This window comes from Schistocerca gregaria, chromosome 3 (assembly GCF_023897955.1).
Source record: "Schistocerca gregaria isolate iqSchGreg1 chromosome 3, iqSchGreg1.2, whole genome shotgun sequence".
Lineage (NCBI taxonomy): Eukaryota > Metazoa > Arthropoda > Insecta > Orthoptera > Acrididae > Schistocerca > Schistocerca gregaria.
This window is the reverse complement of record NC_064922.1, coordinates 747,258,584-747,280,878: the sequence shown is the minus strand read 5'-3', so window position 1 is coordinate 747,280,878 and position 22,295 is coordinate 747,258,584. Positions and strand designations below refer to the sequence as shown.

The 22,295-nt window shown below is 43.1% G+C and overlaps 1 protein-coding gene across 4 annotated transcripts in view; it reads right to left on the bottom strand.

The window, feature by feature from the left end:
- The window catches only part of LOC126353866 (uncharacterized), a 39,725-nt gene that overhangs the window by 2,327 nt on the left and 15,103 nt on the right, over positions 1–22,295 (bottom strand). For all 4 annotated transcript variants that reach the window (XM_050003038.1, XM_050003039.1, XM_050003037.1 and 1 more), the window contains 7 exons: positions 17,499–17,610; positions 1,575–1,763; positions 986–1,338; positions 760–870; positions 615–676; positions 473–532; positions 25–264 (listed from right to left, as the gene is read on the bottom strand). In XM_050003038.1, coding sequence (XP_049858995.1) covers positions 25–264; positions 473–532; positions 615–676; positions 760–870; positions 986–1,338; positions 1,575–1,763; positions 17,499–17,610 — 1,127 coding nt within the window. The remainder of the gene's footprint in view (positions 1–24; positions 265–472; positions 533–614; positions 677–759; positions 871–985; positions 1,339–1,574; positions 1,764–17,498; positions 17,611–22,295) is intronic.

Here is a 22,295-nt window from a genome sequence, read left to right as displayed (position 1 = left end):
ACCTATTTCATATCAAAAGCTTACCCTTTCCACTAAAAGCAGTTCTAGCTAATGCCGCTAAATCGATCAGTTTTGGGTTGACTGGCTGATTGGCTTCCTCCAAAACAGCAATAAGTTCTTTCGCTTGGCGTGCATTGTTTGGTGTAAAAAATGCATATGCTGTCCCACTTAGGTTACAACGACCAGTTCTTCCAATACGGTGTATGTAGTCCTCTGATGTGTTAGGATAGTCAAAATTGATGACATATTTCACATCTTCAACATCTGAAATTAATAAGTTAAATAAATTCACAAAAAATTACTTGTTTAAGTGAACACATTAAACCAGAATTTAATTCCAAAGCTTATTTAAAAAAAACTGTGTGCAGAAGGTTGAATGCTTCTGAATATGAAAGTGAAAGGGTTGAATAGCAGATCCGAATCTAAAAAACAATATTTTTTAAAATAATTACTATCAATTTAACCAACTTACCCAGACCTCTGGCTGCAACATCAGTGGCAACTAGAATGGGACACTTCCCATTCCTGAATTCTGAAACCAAACATAAAGGTGTGGAGAAGCCTATCAAAAACTATTATTCAAGGATTTAACATACATTAACAATGCAACCAACCTGTTAACACATAATCTCTTTCAGGCTGTGACTTGTCTCCATGAATACTGATTGCTGGCCACCTGGAACAATTTAGTTAATCAGTTACTAGTTTTAGATTACAATTACACTTACAATGAAGGCAAAGTACAAGATATTATCTCACCCTTCTCTACGAATGGATTTAGTTATGTCATCAACCTTCTTCTTTGTCTCAACGAAGATTATCGTTTTATTCCCCTTCTCAGAACATATCTCTCTCATCAGCTGTGACAGTCTGAGTAACAAATAAAACTTTATGAGTAACAAATTAAATACAAGACTTACCATGAACTTTACCTGACCAAGAAAAAGTACAAAATTTCAAAGAAGCACAGAAGACCGCCACTTACTTTGTTTCCTTTTCATGCTCCTGGCAAACATCAATAATCTGCATAATGTTATGGTTGGCAGCAAGTGTCAATGAACCAATATTTATCTGTATATAATCTGTAAGGAAGTCTTCTGCTAATGCCTGCACCTCTTTAGGCCATGTAGCTGACCACATCAATACCTGGCGATCTGGTCTGATCTGTTCAATTATTTTTCGAATCTGTGGTTCAAATCCCATGTCTAACATGCGATCTGCTTCATCAAGCACTAAGTACGTACAACGCCGCAAGTTTGTAATTCCCCTCTCCAGGAAGTCTATGAGACGACCAGGTGTGGCGATCACTATCTCCACTCCTCTCTCCAGATCACGAGCCTGTATAAAAGGAATTTAAACTGATTACATCACCGCCATGCAAAAAAAGATTATCAGTATAAATGTAAAACGAAGTCTCAAAGTAACACATATATGCTATGCTTATTCACAAAATTATTGATTACAGAATTATTTATCTCAGCAATTTTACTTTGTATTAAATGTTGAAATTAGTGGAAGACCACAAAAACTACACCTGCTCATTTCACAACATATTAAGATAAAATCTTACTAACTTGTGGTCCCTTTGGGGCTCCTCCAAAGATGCATGTATTACGAATCAATGTCGATGTCCCAAAATCTCTGGCCACTGTCTGTATCTGCTGGGCCAATTCTCGTGTAGGAGCAAGAATAAGGACAATAGGACCATCACCACGAGACAACCTTTTCTGGTTGTTGATGTGTACTGTGGCTGGCAGGACATACTGCAAAAAACAATATTAATGACGAATGTTAACAGATACGGTGAAACCTCTTACACTGCCAATTGGTACAGCAGACCTAAAAATACAAAATTGAGGAAAATGCATAACTGAGGAAAATGTTAAAACCCACAAAATGAGCAAAAACACATGTAATTACCCTATACTATTGAAAATAGCAATCTTCTCCAATACTTTGTATAAAATGTGTGTAAGTGAAGGAAATTAAAAGCACAATACAATGTTTATACAATAATATGTGGTAATAAATTTCACCAGTTCTTCAAAAATCAGATGTAAAACAGCAAGTAAAAACTTTTCAAAAGATTGTTAATGGTATCTGGGTACAAGGTAATCAAGCTGTTTTCCGACAAGCTAAGACTCAAAATCATAAATTCAAAACATGTGTTTTAGAGATTATCCTTTGTGCTTTCCCAGAAAAAATCAAAATTGATGAACATATTGAATTAAACCAAAAACATCACAGTAAATAAGTGGTTCAACCATAAGCATACACGCTTACGCCTGCTTCATGACAATGCCACCATTGCTGATACTGTTTAACCTGTTAAGTGGTGAGTTTGCACACATGCGCCTCTTCCGCAGTGGGTAATATACACCAGCCTGCCCGTATGCTGTGGCACTGCATACTGATCTCCCGCAGATGTTTTCCTTCACGCTTTCGTTGTCGAATTTAAAATGATATCGGAAATGAATAAAACATATTGCAGAAGTTAACAAAACTATTTTCACAGTACTACAAGTCATTTTCAGTGTAAAATATTTTAAAACAAGGTGCTGCACACAAGGAAGCTTTGCTTTCTTTGCACCAGTATAAAGTCTCTTAGTGAAGGTCTTTTCTCGTGCACACCACACACCTCCTTGGTCTTTTTTGTTGTGGGCGGCAGAAGGTCTGGAAAATGCCTAGCCATAAGGCGTGTTTTCAGCATTCGAGGTGGGTGTCCTACTGATGTCGTCGTCGTGAAGATATTGTCAACTGTTCGCCACAACTAATTATGAAACTCTTTCTACTTTGAGCATCACCATGCTTCTTGTACAGAATGTATGCATTGAAGCATGCAATGTCCAACAAGTGGCGGAAAAGCTTCTGATAATTTTTTTCAGCCTGCTCCTGGCCATCTGGTAGCTTTGTAACTGAGAATCTCAACTATCTGTGCCCCCATATTCTTGCTGTTGTCAATGAAATGTGGCTTTTGAACAACTCTATTTGAGTTTACATTTAAACACTTATCATGGAAGCTGCTGACCATTTTGTCTCTTGTCTTCCCATTTCATTACCATCTGATTGCCTCTGTACCCTGTTATGTACTTCCCCTTTCTTCAGTTTTTCCTTTTTAGAAAGTCAGGGGACCCCTTCCTGTCTTGCCACATTGTACCGACAACATTGGTGTTGTCCACTAAATCTGGGCTGGTACCAGTTGCCAAGATAAAAGCAGTGGCCTTTCCCGGGTAGATTGTGTGCAAGCTCCAAAAAAATTCGAGAGGGGTTTTTCTCCATCCGGGTAGTGGCTACCATAATTAGTGTCGTTTCCAGTGTAAACAAAGTCCCATACATACCCGGAATTGCTTTCACAGGATTCGTACAATTTGATGCTAAATCTGTTGCACTTTGATGGAATATACTGCCTCCATCCAAACAGTCCTTTCCAGAACAACAATTTGTCAATGGCGATGTTCCTTTCTGCCATGTATACTGATCTGAATTTACGCTTCAGATGCTCCATAATGGGATGAATTTTGAATAGTTTTCTGCTGATAGTGCCTAGTGGGTCATACGAGGTACGGTCGGGGAAGATTAAGAATTTCACTGAAAGGAACGCTTTTCACCCATCAGTTTCTTGAAGAAAGGCGTGTTAACTAATTCTCCATATTTTGAAAACTTTGAGAACTCTTAATGATACTATCATTACTTTCTAAAAGCAGCTGCTAAATCTCCGAATCTGATGAATGACTTTTCACCACTGCGAAAGTTCACTCACTAAGCAGCAGTAAACACAGATGAAAAAGGTGCACTTCTGCGGCTGCTTCATTGCATGCGCACTCATGTTCTAACTCGCCTAGAACATTCTCTATTGCCTGAAGAGAGCTGCCATTTAGTGGATGAAGCTCAACTAATACCACAGTGTCAACAGCAGGCATTCTAAGAGCGAACTGGGAATCGGCCAAAGAGTATGTGGCCTTTAATAAAATCCAATGGGCAGTGGGAACATTCCAAATGTTCAAGTCACCTGGCCCAGATGAAATTTTTCCAGCTCTCCTGCAACAGGCAGGAGAGAATATTCTGAAAGTACTATGCAGGTTATTTAGGGTTAGCCTAGCAGTAGGAATCATCCCAATGTTTGGAGGGCAGAGAAGGTTGTCCTCATTCCAAAGCCAGGGAGAACTGATCATACGAAGGCCAAGGATGAGACCAATCAGTCTGTCCATTCTCAAAACATTGGAAAAACTGGTTCATCTATATGTTGGGCTCTACATTCAAACCAAAATTCATAACAATCAGGTAAATCATGTGAGAGCTCTACACCAACTCATTGGGAGGGTGGAGAAAGCACTTCATGTTCCTGGATATTGAGGGGGGCCTTCAATAACACGACCTTCGATTCCATCGTAAGAGCAGCAAAGGTGCATGACATAGGGACCAATATATGCACCAGGGGGGACCCAAAAATAACCGGAATTTCTTTCTAGAAAGCATATATTTTATAGTTTTCAAATACAACCTTAATCTCCTTTGAAGTACTCTCCAGTAGCATTAATACACTTGTCAAAACATTCATTCCAGTGTTCGAAGCACCTTTTAAATTCGTCCTCTTTGGTACCTTCTAGCACTTTCATGACATTGCATTTTACATCTTCCACATCTGCAAAACGCTTCCCTCAAGTCTCTCTTCATCATCGGGAATAAGAAGAAGTCCAAGGGTGCTAAATCTGGCAAATCGAGCGTGTGGGTCAAGGTAGTCATCTTCATTGAGGCCAAAAACTGATGAACGCTGAGAGCTGTGTGCAGGAGCGTTGTCATGATGCAGGAACCACACGCCAGAATCCCAACGCTGGATGTTTTTGCGACAAACTTCTTGGAAGCCATTTCATAACCTCCACATAGAATTGTTGGTTTACTGTCTGGTTTTCAGGGACAAATTCAGAGTGTACAATCCCTTTGAGGTAATTATATATATATATATATATATATATATATATATATATATATATATATATATATATATATATATATATATATATATATATATATATATATAAACATAGTTTTCACATGAGCGTTTTTGGTTAAGGTGAGCCAGGTGACTTCCACTGTGATGACTGTTTACTTTCTGGATCGTACCCATAGCACCATAACTCATCACCAATAATGATTTTGCTGAAAAAGCTGTAACGCGGCGATCCCTTTGATCTCCGGTAAGAAGCTTCGGCCCGAATTTTGCTGCCACTTCACATCCCCAAACCTATGGTCAAGATGCACTGAATTGAGCTCCAGGACAACCCGGACACATTCGAGTTGGTCAATTATCCTGTGTCGATCTTCACTGATGAGATCACAGATTTTGACAATGTTGTCCGATTCGAGCAGTTTAAGGTAAACCAGAACGGGGCTGACCTTCAACCACCATTTCTCCCTTTTTAAACAGAGAAAACCATTCGCACACTTGCGTTTTACTAAGAGCATGGTCTTTGTAGGTAACAGTTTCTGCTGCAATCTTGCCGAGCAAGAAAAAACTTCACTGCTGCACATTGTTCGCAAGAACTAGCCATTTCCTCGTGTCACGTCTGCACTGTACGCACACTCAAAGAACTGCCAAAGGAACCACACTTCTCCCTGTTGGGTGATGCTGCGTGGCAGAATGACTAAGCAGAGCTCCTACTACAATCCTCTAGCGGCACAACCTGCTACTACAAGTACAAGATGTGCAGCATTACGATTCCAGTTACTTTTGGGTCCCCCATTCATAGGTGGACTAGGACCATGCTTAGTGGAAAGAAGGTAGAGGCTACCATAATGAATTAAAATATGGTTAAGTAACTTCACCAGAGGCTGCCCACAAGGAGTTCTGTCCCCTTCATTGTGGAAGCTAGTGATGAACAAACTCACTCAAGAACTAAATTCCAGACAATGCTTCTGCCAAGGACATGCAGAGGACCTTATAGTAATAATTGGCAAACTTACTGACAAGAATATGGCACACAGAGGATTGGATATTGTGCAAGATTGGTGCATTAAGCACGATCTGGGGTTAGAAGACTATTGTGGTGCCATTTGCGAAGAGGCATATCCAACAATCAAGTTGGAATCTAAAGTTCTTTGGTGAAACTACACCTGTGAAGGGGATAGTTAGATATCTAAGGGTAACCTTATGAGAAACTAAGGTGGACCCTTCACATTAAGAGTATCTGCCCCAAGGTAAAAAGTACTCTAGTGAGTACCAGAAAGGCTTGGGTTAAAAACTGGGGCCTAAGCCCCAGAGGTATGAACTGGATATACACCACAGTGGTTAGACCTACAATTTCTTACATAGCCATAGTGCGGTGGAAGAAGAGAGCAGTACGTTGCAGCTAAGGAGCTTGCTAATGTGCAGAGACTGGCCTGCTTAGCCATAACTGGCTGAATTAGCAGCACACCAACCATTGGGATGAAAGCCATGCTTGACATGCCTCCACTACATCTTTGGGTCCAGACAGACAGCAGCTGGGGCATACTGACTTCAAACTGGCAAAAATCAGATCTCATCAGGATATTCAGAATCCCACAATAAAATAGTGAATGAGGTAAACATAATTGGAAGCAGGGAGCAGTGGGAAAACACAGTTCAACACCCTATGGGGGACACTGTTTAGTTCACCAATGGGTCGAAATCAGGCCAAGGCGTTGGGGCAGGGGCGTAAGGGGTTCAGCCAAGACTGGAGTGCATAATCTCTAGGAGAACTAGCCTCTGTATTCCAAGCTGATATTACTGCAATCAGGGCATGTGGAGGAGAATATGCGAGGGTGCTAGCAATGACCGCAGCGTCTCCGTCTATTCAGACAGCCGGGCAGTTCTGAAATCACTGGCAGCTCTTGCAACAAGATCTAAGACTGTTGCAGAATTGCCACAGGGCTTTGGCGGAGCTAGGGGGAAGCAACAGGTAAACCTAGTGTGGGACCCTGGCCACTAAGGATCTGTGAAAATCAACAAGCTGACAGATTGGCCAGGATGGGGGTAACAACTGCATTTATTGGACCACAATGTGTCCTGACAACCACCAAGGCTACGATCAAACTAGAACTACAGAACTGGCTCAGGAAACAGCACGTAGAATATTGGACCAAGGTCCATAAACAACAACATGGTAAGATAATCATGCCCAAGGCATGTTTGAAAAGAAGCTCTGTAATCCTGGGATTGCACAAGGAAGATCAAACATGACTGGACTAATGACCGGCCATGGGAATTTCAAAAAACACCTAGATACAATGGGTGTAATGGAAGAAGACCCTAAATGTAGGGATCAGTGATGAGTGTGAAGAAACTGCATCACACCTAACCCTCAAATGCATGGCACTGGAAAGCAAAAGATACACATTTTCTTCAGGTCTAGTTGTCCAGAAGATACTGTAACAGAAAACTGGTAAAGGGACTCCTGGCACTATTTAAGGGCATTGGTTGGCTTAGCTAGATACACAGGAAGAAATACCACACAAACTGTTTTGGTGTGGGCAGTGGCAGGTCATACTTAAGCTGTTTTAGCTTCCCTGTCAAAATCAAATGAAACCAAATTCTGATCATAAATGCAACTATTTGTCTTAGGGGAGAAACTGGAATTAGTTAACCCAACAGGCTAACCTACAGGTAACCTCAACATTATAATGTTCAAACACTAAATGCTGTCAGCATCATTTCCTTGTACATAATATACTGAGCAGGTTACATATGCATCATAACTGCCTGATGAGCATGGCAATCTGGTGTGGGTGGTGAAGGCAAGGAGGCAGCATGGAGAGGGGAGGGATATCAAGTTGGTTGGGTTTAAAAAAAAAAATAGGGGAAAGGACCAAACTGCTGTCATTGGTCCCTTGTTCCACATAAAACAATGTCACAAGGATGAGAACAAAACAAGCGGGATTGACAACACAAAACAGGCACAAAAGAAAAACCAGAAGAACGGCGGAAGGGCAATAAACACTTAAATGGACAAAAGGGGAGAAGAAAAACACAGAAACCCAAGAAACAGGTAGAAGATATTAAACTACAAAACAGATTACCATGGCTGGCTCATCATGAGAATAAAATGGAGAAGCTAGACACTTTGCAACACATTAAAACATCCACCCTGAAAGCACTAGGGTAGAGGACACACAGGAACAAAGAACATGCACTAAAAGTTAGATCAAATGATAACCCCACCCCCTCACAAATAACATGTAAAACTAAATCAGCCTATGCGGTGCTGTCAGAAAATTAGCGGCAATGAGTCCTGTAACTGAACATTTTGTCACAGAACAGTCAAAGTGGGACAGTGTACCAGAATATGGCCCATTGTCAACTAGACACCACATCGACACTGAGGTGGGTCTTGACAGTGCAGGAGGTAGCTGTGGGTCATCCAAGTGTGGCCAATGCAGAGCCGGCACAGAACCAGAGTCCCTGTGAGATGCCCGCATGGAGGACTGCCACACATTCATCATCTCCTTAATGGAATGCCATTTGTTGTGCATACTGAGACTATGCCATTCAGTCTCCCAAAGCCGAAAAACCTGGCAACATAAAAATGAATGCAGGTCAGTTATTGGAATGCCGTTCTCCATTAGTGGTTTCCATGCAGCCTTTCAGCAAGTTCACTGCCTGGGTTTCCAACATGTCCTGTGTCCAAACGAACACCAATGAACGACCAGACCATTCCAGGGTGTAGATGGACTCCTGGATGGTCACTACCAGAGGATGACGAGGGAAGAACTGGTCGATAGCTCGTAGGCTGCTCGAAGAGTCAGTACACAGAAGATACGACTCTCCAGGATATGAATGCACATGCTCAATTGCACAAGATATAGCCACCAGCTCTGCAGTGTAGGGCAAGGAATGCTGTTCAGTATGTATTCCATGAACATACACGAAGCCGAGATGAGCATCAGCCATTGGCGTAAAGCACTTTATGGGCTCAGTACATGTTAAAAGTCGAGAGGAAGTGGCAGTGGAGAGCCACGGGTTTAACTGAGTACGTAAGGCCATGTGATAGGTCAAGGCGAAGCAGTGGCCTAAGTGTACACCATGGGGGTGTATGCATTGAGTACAGGTAATAAAAGCAAGGACTCCAGTTCAGATAGAAAGGATCTGAGGCTAACTGCAATTGACAGGAGATGAATTGCTAAGGGTGGGAAAAGGAGACAGGTGATTCAAATGCGCAGGAGAACTACGAACATGTGCAACACAACTGGCCATCAGTTTTACACGCCTAACCTGCAACGGAGGGGCTCTAGCCTCCCACAAGGACTTCTCACCGGACTCATCCTAAAAGCTCCTGTCACTAGGTGAATGCCACAGTAGTGCACTGGCTCGAGTAAATGCAATGCTGAAGGTGCCACCAAACCATAAAACAGACTCCCATAGTCAAGGCAGGGTTGACCAAGGGCTCTGCTGAGCTGCAGCTGCATAGAGGTCTGCACCCCAGTTGGTGTTGCTCAGGCAGCAGAGGGCATTGAGGTGCTGCCAGCACTTATGTTTAAGCTGGCAAAGGTGAGGAAACCAAGTCAGATGTCTAAAATGAACCCCATTCTCATGTATATTGGGGGAGGGGGACACAGGAGGCACCAACTTGGACGTGCCAAGTACGAAGCAACAGGAAATTTTGGACAAAGATCTGGAGCAGACCTCTGAAACCCCACTCCTACAATGTAGCAAGGATATGGTGTTGCCAGGTGGTGTCATATGCTTTTCGCAAATCAAAACAAGATGGCAACAAGGTGCTGGCATCTGGAAAAGGCTGTTCGGATGGCAGAGCTCAAGGGACAAGATTATCAGTGGTAGAGTGACCCAGGCGGACACCACCCTGGCACGGAGCCAGCAGGTCACATGACTCCAGGATCCACCAACTGCCAACACACCAGACGTTTCAGCAGCTTACGAAGAACATTGGTGAGGCTGATGGGCCAATAGCTAGCCACATCAAGCAGGATTTTGTCAACTTGAGCACTTTTAAGATGGTGCTCTCCCACCAGTGTGATGGAAAGACGCCATCACATCAGATCTTGTTAAAGATCATGAGGAGACGTAGCTTGTAGTGAGATGAGAGATGCTTAATCACCTTACTGGATTTGGTCTGGCCAGGAGCTATGTCGGGTCAATGTGCAAGAAGCTCCCACCCTGTAATGGGGCGTTGAGTTCACTGTGACGTGAAGGGAACAAGGGGACTTTCCCTTCCATCTGCCATTTGAGAGTGCGAAAGCATGGCGGGTATGCCACTGTAGAGCTCGCCAATGCTTCTTAATTGCCTCAGCGACTTCCAGCAACCACCAAGGGACTGCCTTTCGCTTGGGAGGAGGGGGGGGGGGGGGGCAGCTGAGGAACGAGGGATCGTGTTTTCCGCCGCAGAAATAATCGTTGTTACCTGCTCAACCACACTGATGTTACCATGTGGGAGAGATTCAACAGTGACAGCAGAGGTGAAGGCTTCTGAGTCTGCCTTGTTTAAAGCCCACCTGGGTATGCATCCATGGGCCTGACACTGAGGTAGTGACAGGAAGATTGGAAGTGGTCACTACGACACAGGCTGTCTAGTGCTCTCCAGTGGATAGATGGGAGAAGGCCAGGACTGCAAACAGAGATATCTATGGCCAAATATGTGCCATACTGAAATGTGTGGGGGGACCTCTGAGAGACAGGACGAGTTGTGACAGTAAATTTTCGACATCTCTGCCTGGGCCATTTAAGCACAGTGCTACCCTATTAGGGGTTATGACCGTTAAAATCTCCCAAAAGTAGGAAAGGTTTGGAGAAAGATAAACGTTGCAGACAGTCATTTCCTGCTTCATCCTTATTGTGACAACCACAGCTTCAGCAAGGGTTTGAAGGGGCACAGGTTCACTGCATACCGAGTTCAGACAGAGAAACTCCACCTGACACTGTTCACTACAGTTCTTGTAATATCCCCTATAGCCATGGAGAGCAGGGGTCCTGTTTCTGGGAACCAGGTTTCCTGAAGGGCAATGCAGGAAGTAGGTGTAAAGCTAAGTGTTTACGTAGCTCAGTGAGGTGGTGGAAAAAAAAACGTTGCAATTCCACTGGAGGATGATGATAGCGCAAGGCTGAGAAGTCATGCACACAAGAAAGCAGGTTATACCTCAGGCTCACCGACAGTATTTGTAGCCATTTCTATGGTGGATGAGGCATCAGTGAGATCCAGGTCCACAGGGGACACTAGGATCTCCACCGCATCCTCAGATGCAGAACTGATAAGGAGTGAGTGTTGGAGCCAGCGGAGGGTCCTGTTTCTTAGCAGACTACAACTACTATGTTTGCTCTCTTGCTTCTCTTTAAAGGCTTGCTGGGAAGATTTCTCCAAAGCAGCTTCAGGCATGGAGGAAGACCGTGAAGCTCTTCATCCACCATGGCATTAGTTGAGACATTGGGAGAGAGCACCCCAAGGAACCCCTTCTGCACGAGAGGAGCCGGAGGAGGCTGCTGCTTCTCCGGCAAGTGGTGGGGGAGGTTGGGAGGGGAGATCAATGTCCCCTTATTTGAGGGGCCTTGCTCTCAAAGTAGCTGCGGCAATGGTGATATAGCTGCAGCATATGTCGCATCAACCAAATAGGGTGTAATCTTTCAAACTTACATTTATTCTCTGTAAGTCAACTGGTTCAAGGTCTTTTATTCCACATTTTTAGGCTCATTTCGAAGTACTGGGCAGTCTGAGAAACAGGGGAGGTCGTGCTCTCCACAGTTTATCCAAGTGGGAGGTGGCAAACAAGGAGTATCTGTGTGCACTGGACGTCTGCAGCCTCGACAAGTGGCATTGGAAGTGCAGAGGGAAGACTTGTGCCCGAACTTCCACCACTTAAAGCACTGCATAGGAGAAGGGACGTATGGTTTAAAGTCACAGTAGTAAAACATGAAACATGAAACAACCTCAAAGGCCAAGATTAAGGCACCAGTAGCAACCCTGTTGGCTTTAGGTCCCATGTAAATGCGCCAGACGAACTGAACACCCACTGTTCTAAATTGGCATGGAGAATGTCGTCTTAGTGCAAGAGCAGATTGCGATGGAAAATGATCCCTGTACCATGTTGAGGCTTTTATGGAGAGTGACAAAAACTGGAGTATCACCCAGTTTGTCACAGGTGATCAAGGCTTGGGATTGGGCTGGGGACGGTGTCTGAATCGATACTGCACTGTTTCGCATCTTGGACGGTGCTGCCACTTCTCCAAACTTATCCTTAAGGTGTTCAACAAGAATATAAGGCTTCGTAGGTAGAAACGAGTCCCCATTAGTTCTGCTACAGACCAAAAACCGAGGCGAGGATTGATCTATTCTGCAGCCCTACATTCCTCCCATGATGTAGCAAGGAAGGTAAACGATTTAAGGTCATACCTGTCAAAATTTTATTCAAGCTTGCCCATCTTAAAAGACTGCTGGTGCTGTATGGTCACCAGGAGGTGAGGACTTACAAGGGGAAGGCCATAGACATGGTCAACCGATTCAGCTTTCATTTGGTAGGATGTTTGTGTACAACCTAAAACAAAGTACTAAGATATTTTGGTTCAACACCCTCCTGTTTTTGTGAAAAATCAACCCTAAAGGTTATGATGAGCAATTGGCTCAACATTGATGGGATCGATAGGTAATTGTAAATAGAGCATTTTTCATCATTAGTTATGGGGTCAGCGAACACAAACTTTCCCAGAAATTGAGGAAGACACTTACAACTGCCGCTTACGTGCCCACATGGTAAACTCTTTCCTGAGAGCACCAATAGCGCTACAGCCAAGGCAACTGGCTGAGAAGCAGATAACCTGGGATCAAATCTTGAAACTGTTCAGTTTTCACTTCTTTGAATTTTTGTTTCTCGTTTCAGAATTCATAGGGATAGGAAGGTTAATAAGGTACCCAACTCAATGCGAAATAATAATAGTAATTAGGTAGGCAAAATAATTTCCTATGCAACATGAATTAGTACAGAGTTGAACTTTTCAGCCTTGCCACATGAAAACAACTCTGCGTAAGAGCTGTGAATTCCTCACAAGGGACCACAGACAGCAAACGGCGCGACACTTGTCTAAAGCGAGGCACCAGACAATGCACATGGGGAGAGGTATGCTATCCTGGTTGCCTGTTCATCATATTATAACCATGAAAATCGAAGGGTGAGGGTGTCCAGCACGAAACTTATAGAAGTCAACTGGAAAGTTGTTTTCAGTCATTAGGCTGTCACAAACCTGGAGAATACATGTAATAATTTTTCATCGATAATCCGCCAAATGAAATAAGTTTTGTGAAAAAATACAGTGAACTTCCATAAATAACATGACTTTCACTGCATGTAGTTTGTAGTAATTCACTTTTCTGTTTATCCCGTACTAACTATTTGTTTGTTGTGTCATATCTTACAGTTGCATCATTGAATAATGGAGGCTGTACACCCTACAACCAGGGCTGAATTATATAGTTTGGAGCCTGTCACAGACAACAGCAAGCAGGAAGTTACTGACACTGTGTTTTGGTTTGTGGAAGTGTTGCAAGACCGACATATTATCAGTGTATTATCGGAAGCAGGCACTTCTGTTTCTCAGTGTTCCATGTTGATAGGAGGGGCTATCGTCAAGTGATTTATGGAGCTCACAATTGAAATGACTTGTTGATACTGATGAACTACACCATGGAGGCTAAGCAGGTGATTCAGTGGAATACATCACGAATAGTGAGTCACAAAGTGGTCGTAACACCTTGGAAATGTCCACATCGCAGGCAATCTGTGCATCTGTTCCCGATTGTTACTACTAACCGGTTACTAAACGATTTAAGTACGGCACTGTATCTCTAAGTGAAAGTTAAGGCAGTAGTGCTAGCCAGGAATCATCCAAATTGGAACCCACAAACACTGCATAAGAGTGGAGCAACAGCCCTGAAAGGAAGGACTGCCTAAAATTGTGAGAAAATGATAGCAAATGAGTGACAAGATACAACAAATATGAGGTGATAAGTGGAGCTATGACCGATTTGTCAAATCTTTTTTTTGTAACGAGAATGTAACAACGAGAATACTCCAGGAGAGTGCTGAAGGTGCAGCACTTCAATATACGACCAACCAGGATTTTACATTTGCTGCATCATCATCTTGGGCATCACATATTACAAATTTTTTAATCGTGATTACGTGATCGCACCAAGCAAACAGCATGCGAATATCGGGTGAAAATTCAATGCAAGTTATCACATGCAGGAGTAAAGATGAACCCTCGTCGCATTAGTTTATGCCATCATAGCCTCTGGAAAAGTGTTGCACAAGGTTTTCATGTGTTTACAAGGAACAAATGCTGCATTTGATCCTCAGGTTATAGAAGAGGTCAATTGCTTAACAGACTCATTGAAAAATATTTACATTACTCGCTCAAAATCAGGGTAATTGACAAATGTGATTTACATAACATTTCTTGACAGTGTTTTAAAACTATATGTTGCTGGTAACAAGTTTTGTCTAATGTTGGATTCCTGGTGTGGACAAACGAATACTCTAACGTACGACACCACATTTATAGATGACGAGGGTCAACCGACGTGCACAGTTAAAGTAATACCCTCGAACTGCACACCTGTGTGCCAGCCGTGTGATGTTTATTTCTATCAACACATTAAAACCATTTCGAGGCTTCAGAATTGCAGTGTGCTTCTGGAAACCCAGCAGGAATTGCACAACCGCATGGATGCAGTAACTGTTCTCAACATAATTGATAACCAACTTTCAGCACCAATTTTTCAGACAATCATATGCTTGGTACACATCAAAATTAATTCCTGAAAAAGACATTTTTAAATGTGAACCAAGTTTGTTTTCCACCGACTCCTTGGAAGGAATAGTGTAGCCGTCGAAAGATTGCATTCATTAGATTTTCTTGGTGCCGTGAATGTGTGTTTTGAATGTTTATATGACAAGTACCAGCCATGTAGTTGTTTGGAGAGAAGTGAGACTTGAAAAGACATTGAAATGTGACCAGCAGCAACATTTTACTTGTTTACTATCCCAAATGAAATTTACTTGCCTACATTTATTGATTTACTTACCTTATTAACCCTACCACCCCTATCAACTGAGCTAAGGAAAAATACAAATGGGAAGAGTAACATCCCTATGTTTCCTCGAGATTTGATCCCGGGTTATCTGCTTCCCAGCTAGTTACCTGAGCAGTTGCCCTATCGGCACTCTCGGCGAAAGGCCTTTACCACGTGGATACATAAGCGGCAGTTGTAAAAGGTTATTTCCTCAATGTTTGGAAAAGTATGCATTTGTGGACCCTGTACCTATGATGAGAAATGCTCTACTTACAATTATCTATTGATACCACCAATTTTGAGTCAATTTATCATCTTAATCTTTTGAGGTGATTTTCTCAAAAACAGGAGGGTGTCAAGCCAAAATATCATAGAGCCCTTCCTTTTAGGTTTTACACAAGTGATCTGTCAAATCTTGAGCCAAATTGGTTGGCCGTATCTGAGGCCTTCCCCTTGTTAGTCTGCTACATTGCGGATCATCCGCCCTGATGCCAACCACACCAATCGGGCTCTCCCCTGGGCACCACACGGCCACAGCAAAGGCCAACTACCATGATTGCCATTGTCAAGAGTCCTGATGCCCCAGGAGGACAGGCATCTACTCCTTGGCATACATGGGGAGGTTACAGCTCAGGCATCAACAGTGTGATCCCTGCATTGTCAGGGGGCTACCACCCAAATGGGTACACGACGGCCCCACCCACAACGGACTGGTTACCGTGCCAGATATTGGGCACAGAAATCCAGTTTTGTCATTGATGCGAAAGAGGGCAGGAGACAACGTAAGACGATGACATACCCCAGAAAGTGTCCTTGCCCAAATAGATGAATTGCAGTGAATTGCAGGTGATGATGCAAAGCCACAACAAGAGATTCAGGAGATAAAATCTAAGAGCATTATGGATAACTCATGTACCACCACATAAGGTGACCTTCCCCACAGGGGGTTATGTTGGGATGGGAAAGGCTCAGTGCTGCTTGTGAGACTGCAGGTAGACAGTAGGGCTGCCAGTTGTCAGATTTGGAGAGAACAGGAGAGGCAGGGAAGAAGAGAGGGAGGGTTAAGGGAGGAAAGGTGGGCGCAATGGCAGAATAGAAGGCTGTGTTGAGCTGGAGTAGAAGCAGGGAAGGAGACAGGTAGGTGGAGAACAGGGACTAAGTTAAGTATATTGTGCTGGACAACATGTTGACATGTACAACTGTGTGTTGGCCACAGTTTGTTGCAGCTATTATGTGGCCAGGCAGCTTCTTAATTGTCATGACCGCATAGAAAGCAGCAAACTGGTTGCACTTTAGTTTATAAATCCCAGGTTGCTCTCCCCCCCCGTCTGTGAGGGGGGATGGGAGATGGCTGTGACCAGACTGAAGGTGGTCTTACATCCAGTCTATTGAAGGGATACGAGATATGAGGCAAGATGTTCAGAGCAGCACTGGAGTAGGGACAGACAAGTATATTGGTAGGTGATTTGGTGGGTGACAATATCGCTATGGGAGGTGGTAGTAAAATTAGTGGATAGGAAATTCCTTGTTTCAGGGCACAACAAGAGGTAGTTTAAAGCCTGGCAGAGAATTTGATTCAGTTGCACCAGTCCTGAATAGTACCAAGTCATGAGTGAAGTGTTCCTTTGTAGCCAGATGGTTATGTGGGAGGTTTAAGGCAACTAGAGGAGGCACAGGACCTATGTTTCTGTACAAAATATTCACCCATCTCACGAAACCCTTCGTATGTACGGAGAGGGACTGCTGGCCACCAGACTTGACAACACAAGCTGTATTGAAAGGGCTTCCTGGTATGGAATGGCTGACAGCTGTTCAAAATGGAGGTGCTGCTATGGTTGGTAGGTTTAATATGGACAGAAGTACTGAATTTGTGAAAGTCAAGAACCTAAACATTTAATTCAATAAAAGGTAGCCAAATTAATTTAGAAACACTTTTGTGTCTTAACAAGAAAATGAAAACCATGAGATCAGTAAATTAGGACCTACAAAAACAACCACATGGCTAAGATCCAACAATGTATTGCCATGACTGGACTAGCAACAGTGAACAAACTGAAAAACCAATGACTAATCAAGACTGTGAAACCTCTTAATTGAAGGCACACACCTTAAGATTCATGGTATGTTCACATCTGAGTACCTATGTGAAGCAAATTTTGTTTCAACTCCGGATTTTAAGATTAATATGAAAAAAAAAATCAAGTGAGGTTGCAAGTTTCATGAAAATCTGATCCAATTAATAACAGGAAACTGGTAGTACTTCCTACAACCTAAGGAGATGAATGTGCACAAATAAGATGAAGTACAATCCCTGGACAAGCCAGCAGTATTGTGATTGAGAAAATATTTTAATTCCACTGAAAAAATTCAATGTAACACTTCAAAAAGTAGGAACATATTTAATAGCAAATGGGTAATCTACAATTACAGCCCAACATCCAAGTAACTTCAAAGTAAATTGTGTCTTACAGCAAGAGTCTTCCCTGATCCAGTCTGGGCTATTCCAACCAAATCACGGCCACTTAATGCAATAGGCCACCCCTGGGCTTGAATTGCTGTAGGCTCTGACCATCCTTGCTTCCTACAAAGAAAATTTTGACATGCATGAGAATCCAGTAACAAAGTAACAATACCCAAATGATTCAACAATATACATCTTTATCATTAAACATTTAGTGTAGAGAATTTCGTACGACTTAATACTAACTACATGATTTTACCCTGTTCTCAGCTGGCCTCTACAGGAGAAAATAGAACTTAATTTCAATTATACAGCCATTTTGCCTCCAATTTGATCAACCACACCACTTCACATAAAATATTAATGGCTATAATCTGAAAACATTTTGTCAACATAATTAACTGCATATGATTCAACATGACACAGAATGACAACTAAGGCAGTTCTATTACCCCCTACACTTTTAGGTTCTGTGTCCAACCAGACAAGGAACACACTGGCAAAGCTACACTAAGAAACCAAAAATTTTAGCCTGCAAATATATTCACATTCTTAACACAAAGAACATTCAAAGTCCTTTCACCCAGTCTCTCTTTCTGATGAAGCTTTCACACTGAACTTTTTTTCACTGCTACCATACCATCCCACCCCTACTGCCACCTTTAGCATCCCTCAGACCAACTATCAGTGTGACACACTTTCTCCCCCATTTCCACTAACTTCCTTGCTTACAGTCTGCTGTTTTTCAATTCAATCACAACTGTCCTTTCTCCACCCACACCCCTGGGGATGGTTTATTTGACGGGTTCTGACTCAGACCTGGAAATAAATTGTGGTATATGGAGTAAGGGAATGTGGGCAAATTTTTTCATGTTTAAGTTCACTAGTGTGGAGTTAAAAGGTGGGAGTATAGTCTCCACTGATTTGGATTTTTCATTTCCAGTGTCTTCTCTGTTCTGGTCCTACTGCTGCTATCTCCACACACACACACACACACACACACACACACACACACACACACACACACACACACACACACACACACACACAGCCTCCCAAAATCAGTCATCTCCCTTTCTCTACCTCTGCCACTGTCCTCTCTTCCGTTATCACTGTCCCGTGCTACTCCTTCAGTGCTAGGATATACACTCCTGGAAATTGAAATAAGAACACCGTGAATTCATTGTCCCAGGAAGGGGAAACTTTATTGACACATTCCTGGGGTCAGATACATCACATGATCACACTGACAGAACCACAGGCACATAGACACGGACAACAAGGCATGCACAATGTCGGCACTAGTACAGTGTATATCCACCTTTCGCAGCAATGCAGGCTGCTATTCTCCCACGGAGACGATCGTAGAGATGCTGGATGTAGTCCTGTGGAACGGCTTGCCATGCCATTTCCACCTGGCACCTCAGTTGGACCAGCGTTCGTGCTGGACGTGCAGACCGCGTGAGACGACGCTTCATCCAGTCCCAAACATGCTCAATGAGGGACAGATCCGGAGATATTGCTGGCCAGGGTCGTTGACTTACACCTTCTATAGCACGTTGGGTGGCACGGGATACATGCGGACGTGCATTGTCCTGTTGGAACAGCAAGTTCCCTTGCCGGTCTAGGAATGGTAGAACGATGGATTCGATGACGGTTTGGATGTACCGTGCACTATTCAGTGTCCCCTCGACGATCACCAGAGGTGTACGGCCAGTGTAGGAGATCGCTCCCCACACCATGATGCCGGGTGTTGGCCCTGTGTGCCTCGGTCGTATGCAGTCCTGATTGTGGCGCTCACCTGCACAGCGCCAAACACGCATACGACCATCATTGGCACCAAGGCAAAAGTGACTCGTCACTGAAGACGACACGTCTCCATTCGTCCCTCCATTCACGCCTGTTGCAACACCACTGGAGGCGGGCTGCACGATGTTGGGGCGTGAGCAGAAGACGGCCTAACGGTGTGCGGGACCGTAGCCCAGCTTCATGGAGACGGTTGCGAATGGTCGGTCTTGGCGTGCATCCGTGCGTCGCTGCGGTCCGGTCCCAGGTCGACGGGCATGTGCACCTTCCGCCGACCACTGGCGACAACATCGATGTACTGTGGAGACCTCACGCCCCACATGTTGAGCGATTCGGCGGTACGTCCACCCGGCCTCCCGCATGCCCACTATACGCCCTCGCTCAAAGTCCGTCAACTGCACATACGGTTCACGTCCACGCTGTCACGGCATGCTACCAGTGTTGAAGACTGCGATGGAGCTCCGTATGACACGGCAAACTGGCTGACACTGACTGCGGTGGTGAACAAATGCTGCGCAGCTAGCGCCATTCGATGGCCAACACCGCAGTTCCTGGTGTGTCCGCTGGGCCGTGCGTGTGATCATTGCTTGTACAGCCCTCTCGCAGTGTCCGGAGCAAGTATGGTGGGTCTGACACACCAGTGTAAATGTGTTCTTTTTTCCATTCCCAGGAGTGTATTTGTGTGTCGAAAGTTTTGGTGAGAAAGGCAGTATGAAGACTGAGGCAGCTGGTTCCCTAGATCATTCCATACAAAATCAACCAATGGTCTGGTTCCCAACATCCTATATTTTGATAATTTTGTTGCACATCTGTAGTAGTAGTTTGCATTAAAAATACCAAATTCAATTTTTTTGGGGGCTGGTATCAATTTGACATCAAAATTTACCTAGGGGCACAAAGCAGGATTGGGAACACACATTGTGTGTCGAATTGAATATTCAGATGCTTAAAGTTCTCTAGTTTGAAGCCCCTGTCCATGTTTTGACATGCACCAACAGGTTTTTTTTTTTTTTTTTTTTTACAATATTTACACTGTACGTGACCAATACATAGGATCCCTTTTGCCTGTTAAACCAATTCTGCACTTCTGTATGGGATACACTTGCACTTTATCTGCTATTGATTTGTTGTTGTACTGAGCTAATTAAGGTGTTTTTATACAAGCCCATACAGTCACTAACAGGGTGAAAAACCCTCTGGACAAAACACTGATACTTCTGAATGAATATTGCAGAAAAGTAATAGATACAAAAACTTTCAAGTTCTATTGTTTTTAGATATGTATTGCAACAGTGCACCCAAATTCGTAGACAAAGACTTTCAAAATCCCTCCCCACTATTTTGTTTCTCGTTCCAAAATTTTTTTAATGTAAAATTGTATAGCATTGTGAACACCAAATTCAATCTTATGTTTAAGATTTTAACTCCGCACCCCCCCCCCCCCTCTCCCTCTCTGTGTGTGTGTGTGTGTGTGTGTGTGTGTGTGTGTGTGTGTGTGCGCTACATTTTACAGCTTCAAATTTGTTTTTAACAATGCCAAAATGTAATGGTTTTCCTACTAAAGATCTGTCATTTCTTTTCTATCATATTTATCCTTAAAGTTTAAGACTTTCCATTAATGTCATTATTGGTAACACCTTTAGTATCAGATTTCAATGATTTGATTACAATAATTTCTTTGCTAATGGTCATAGTTTCCACATTATATAGTGGCTGATCGAACTCTGTACACAGTAAATGCAAAATATTTTCTTGTTTGTCTTTTCCCAGTACACATAACTGCACTTATACAAACAACAAAATATGAGATAAGGAAACAGCAGACTGCACATCCAACACTGGGCATGTCTTCATCACAAACACACAGTAATTTCCTCACACAACTTGTCTCATCTCTGCTGCCCATGCACTTTGGCACAGTTGGTCAACCAATAGAAAGAGGAATTTGCCTCTTCCTTCCTATTACTATCATGAAATCTAAACTGTCCAATGATCTTGGTCTGCAAAATCTTTGTGCATTCAGCATTTCATATTCAAAAATACTGTGCTTCCTAATTATTGTACAGATTTACAACAATAATGTGCCAACAATTTCAAATACAGCAACTCTGAGAAGGGTACAACTTGAAAACAAAAATGCACCACATGTAAAAAGAAAACAAGTACAACAAGATACTTTATATTTAACAAAATTGGGAGTATATAAGTAAACGATCCTATATGTTTTGCTACTAGCGTGTTCCAGTAAGCACTTCATTTCCCTTATCCTTGTTTTTGGAGGACTCCTGTTAGCACGATTCAAGACTGCAGACATATTGGATTCTACACACATAATTCACAAGCCAAGTCCGAAGTTATTCAATACAGCACAAACAAGCCAGAGTAGATTACTCCACAAACATGAACTTGTCGGTCATAGATGGGTCCTGGCACTGGAAGCCAGCTGAAGCTAGTGAGACACCACACACTATACACCATGTGGCAAGCACACTTGTAGCACTGATCAGGTTACAGTACCCCTTGAACAGTAGTAAGTAAATTTATTCCAAACCATATGCAATTAGGAGTACAACTGAAGAAGTGTGCAGTCATTTTGAATCCGAGGTAATTATGATTCAAGAAGATCATACCACACACAGCTCCCACTCTTCAGGTTTGCAAACCTGATGTAAAGCATTAAAATACTGCACCAATACCCTTACAGGGTACTTTCAAGTTTCTCAACACAGAGAAACTTGAAATTTATCTTCCATGAGCAACTAACTCCATCCCACAAAACAGGAAAGAAATATATTATCAAGAGCCTTAAGAACAGCAAGGCCTCACAAAACTGGCATAGTAACAGATATAGAAACATACAGATTAACAGTGTAAGGGGAGCATCCACCAGATAATACTGGTCACATGGGCCTCATCTGAGATTATCCCCTTCAAGGAAGGGTATGAAGATCAACCTCATGTGCTGCAGAGGCAAATCTCTATGTCCAGTTTGTCACATA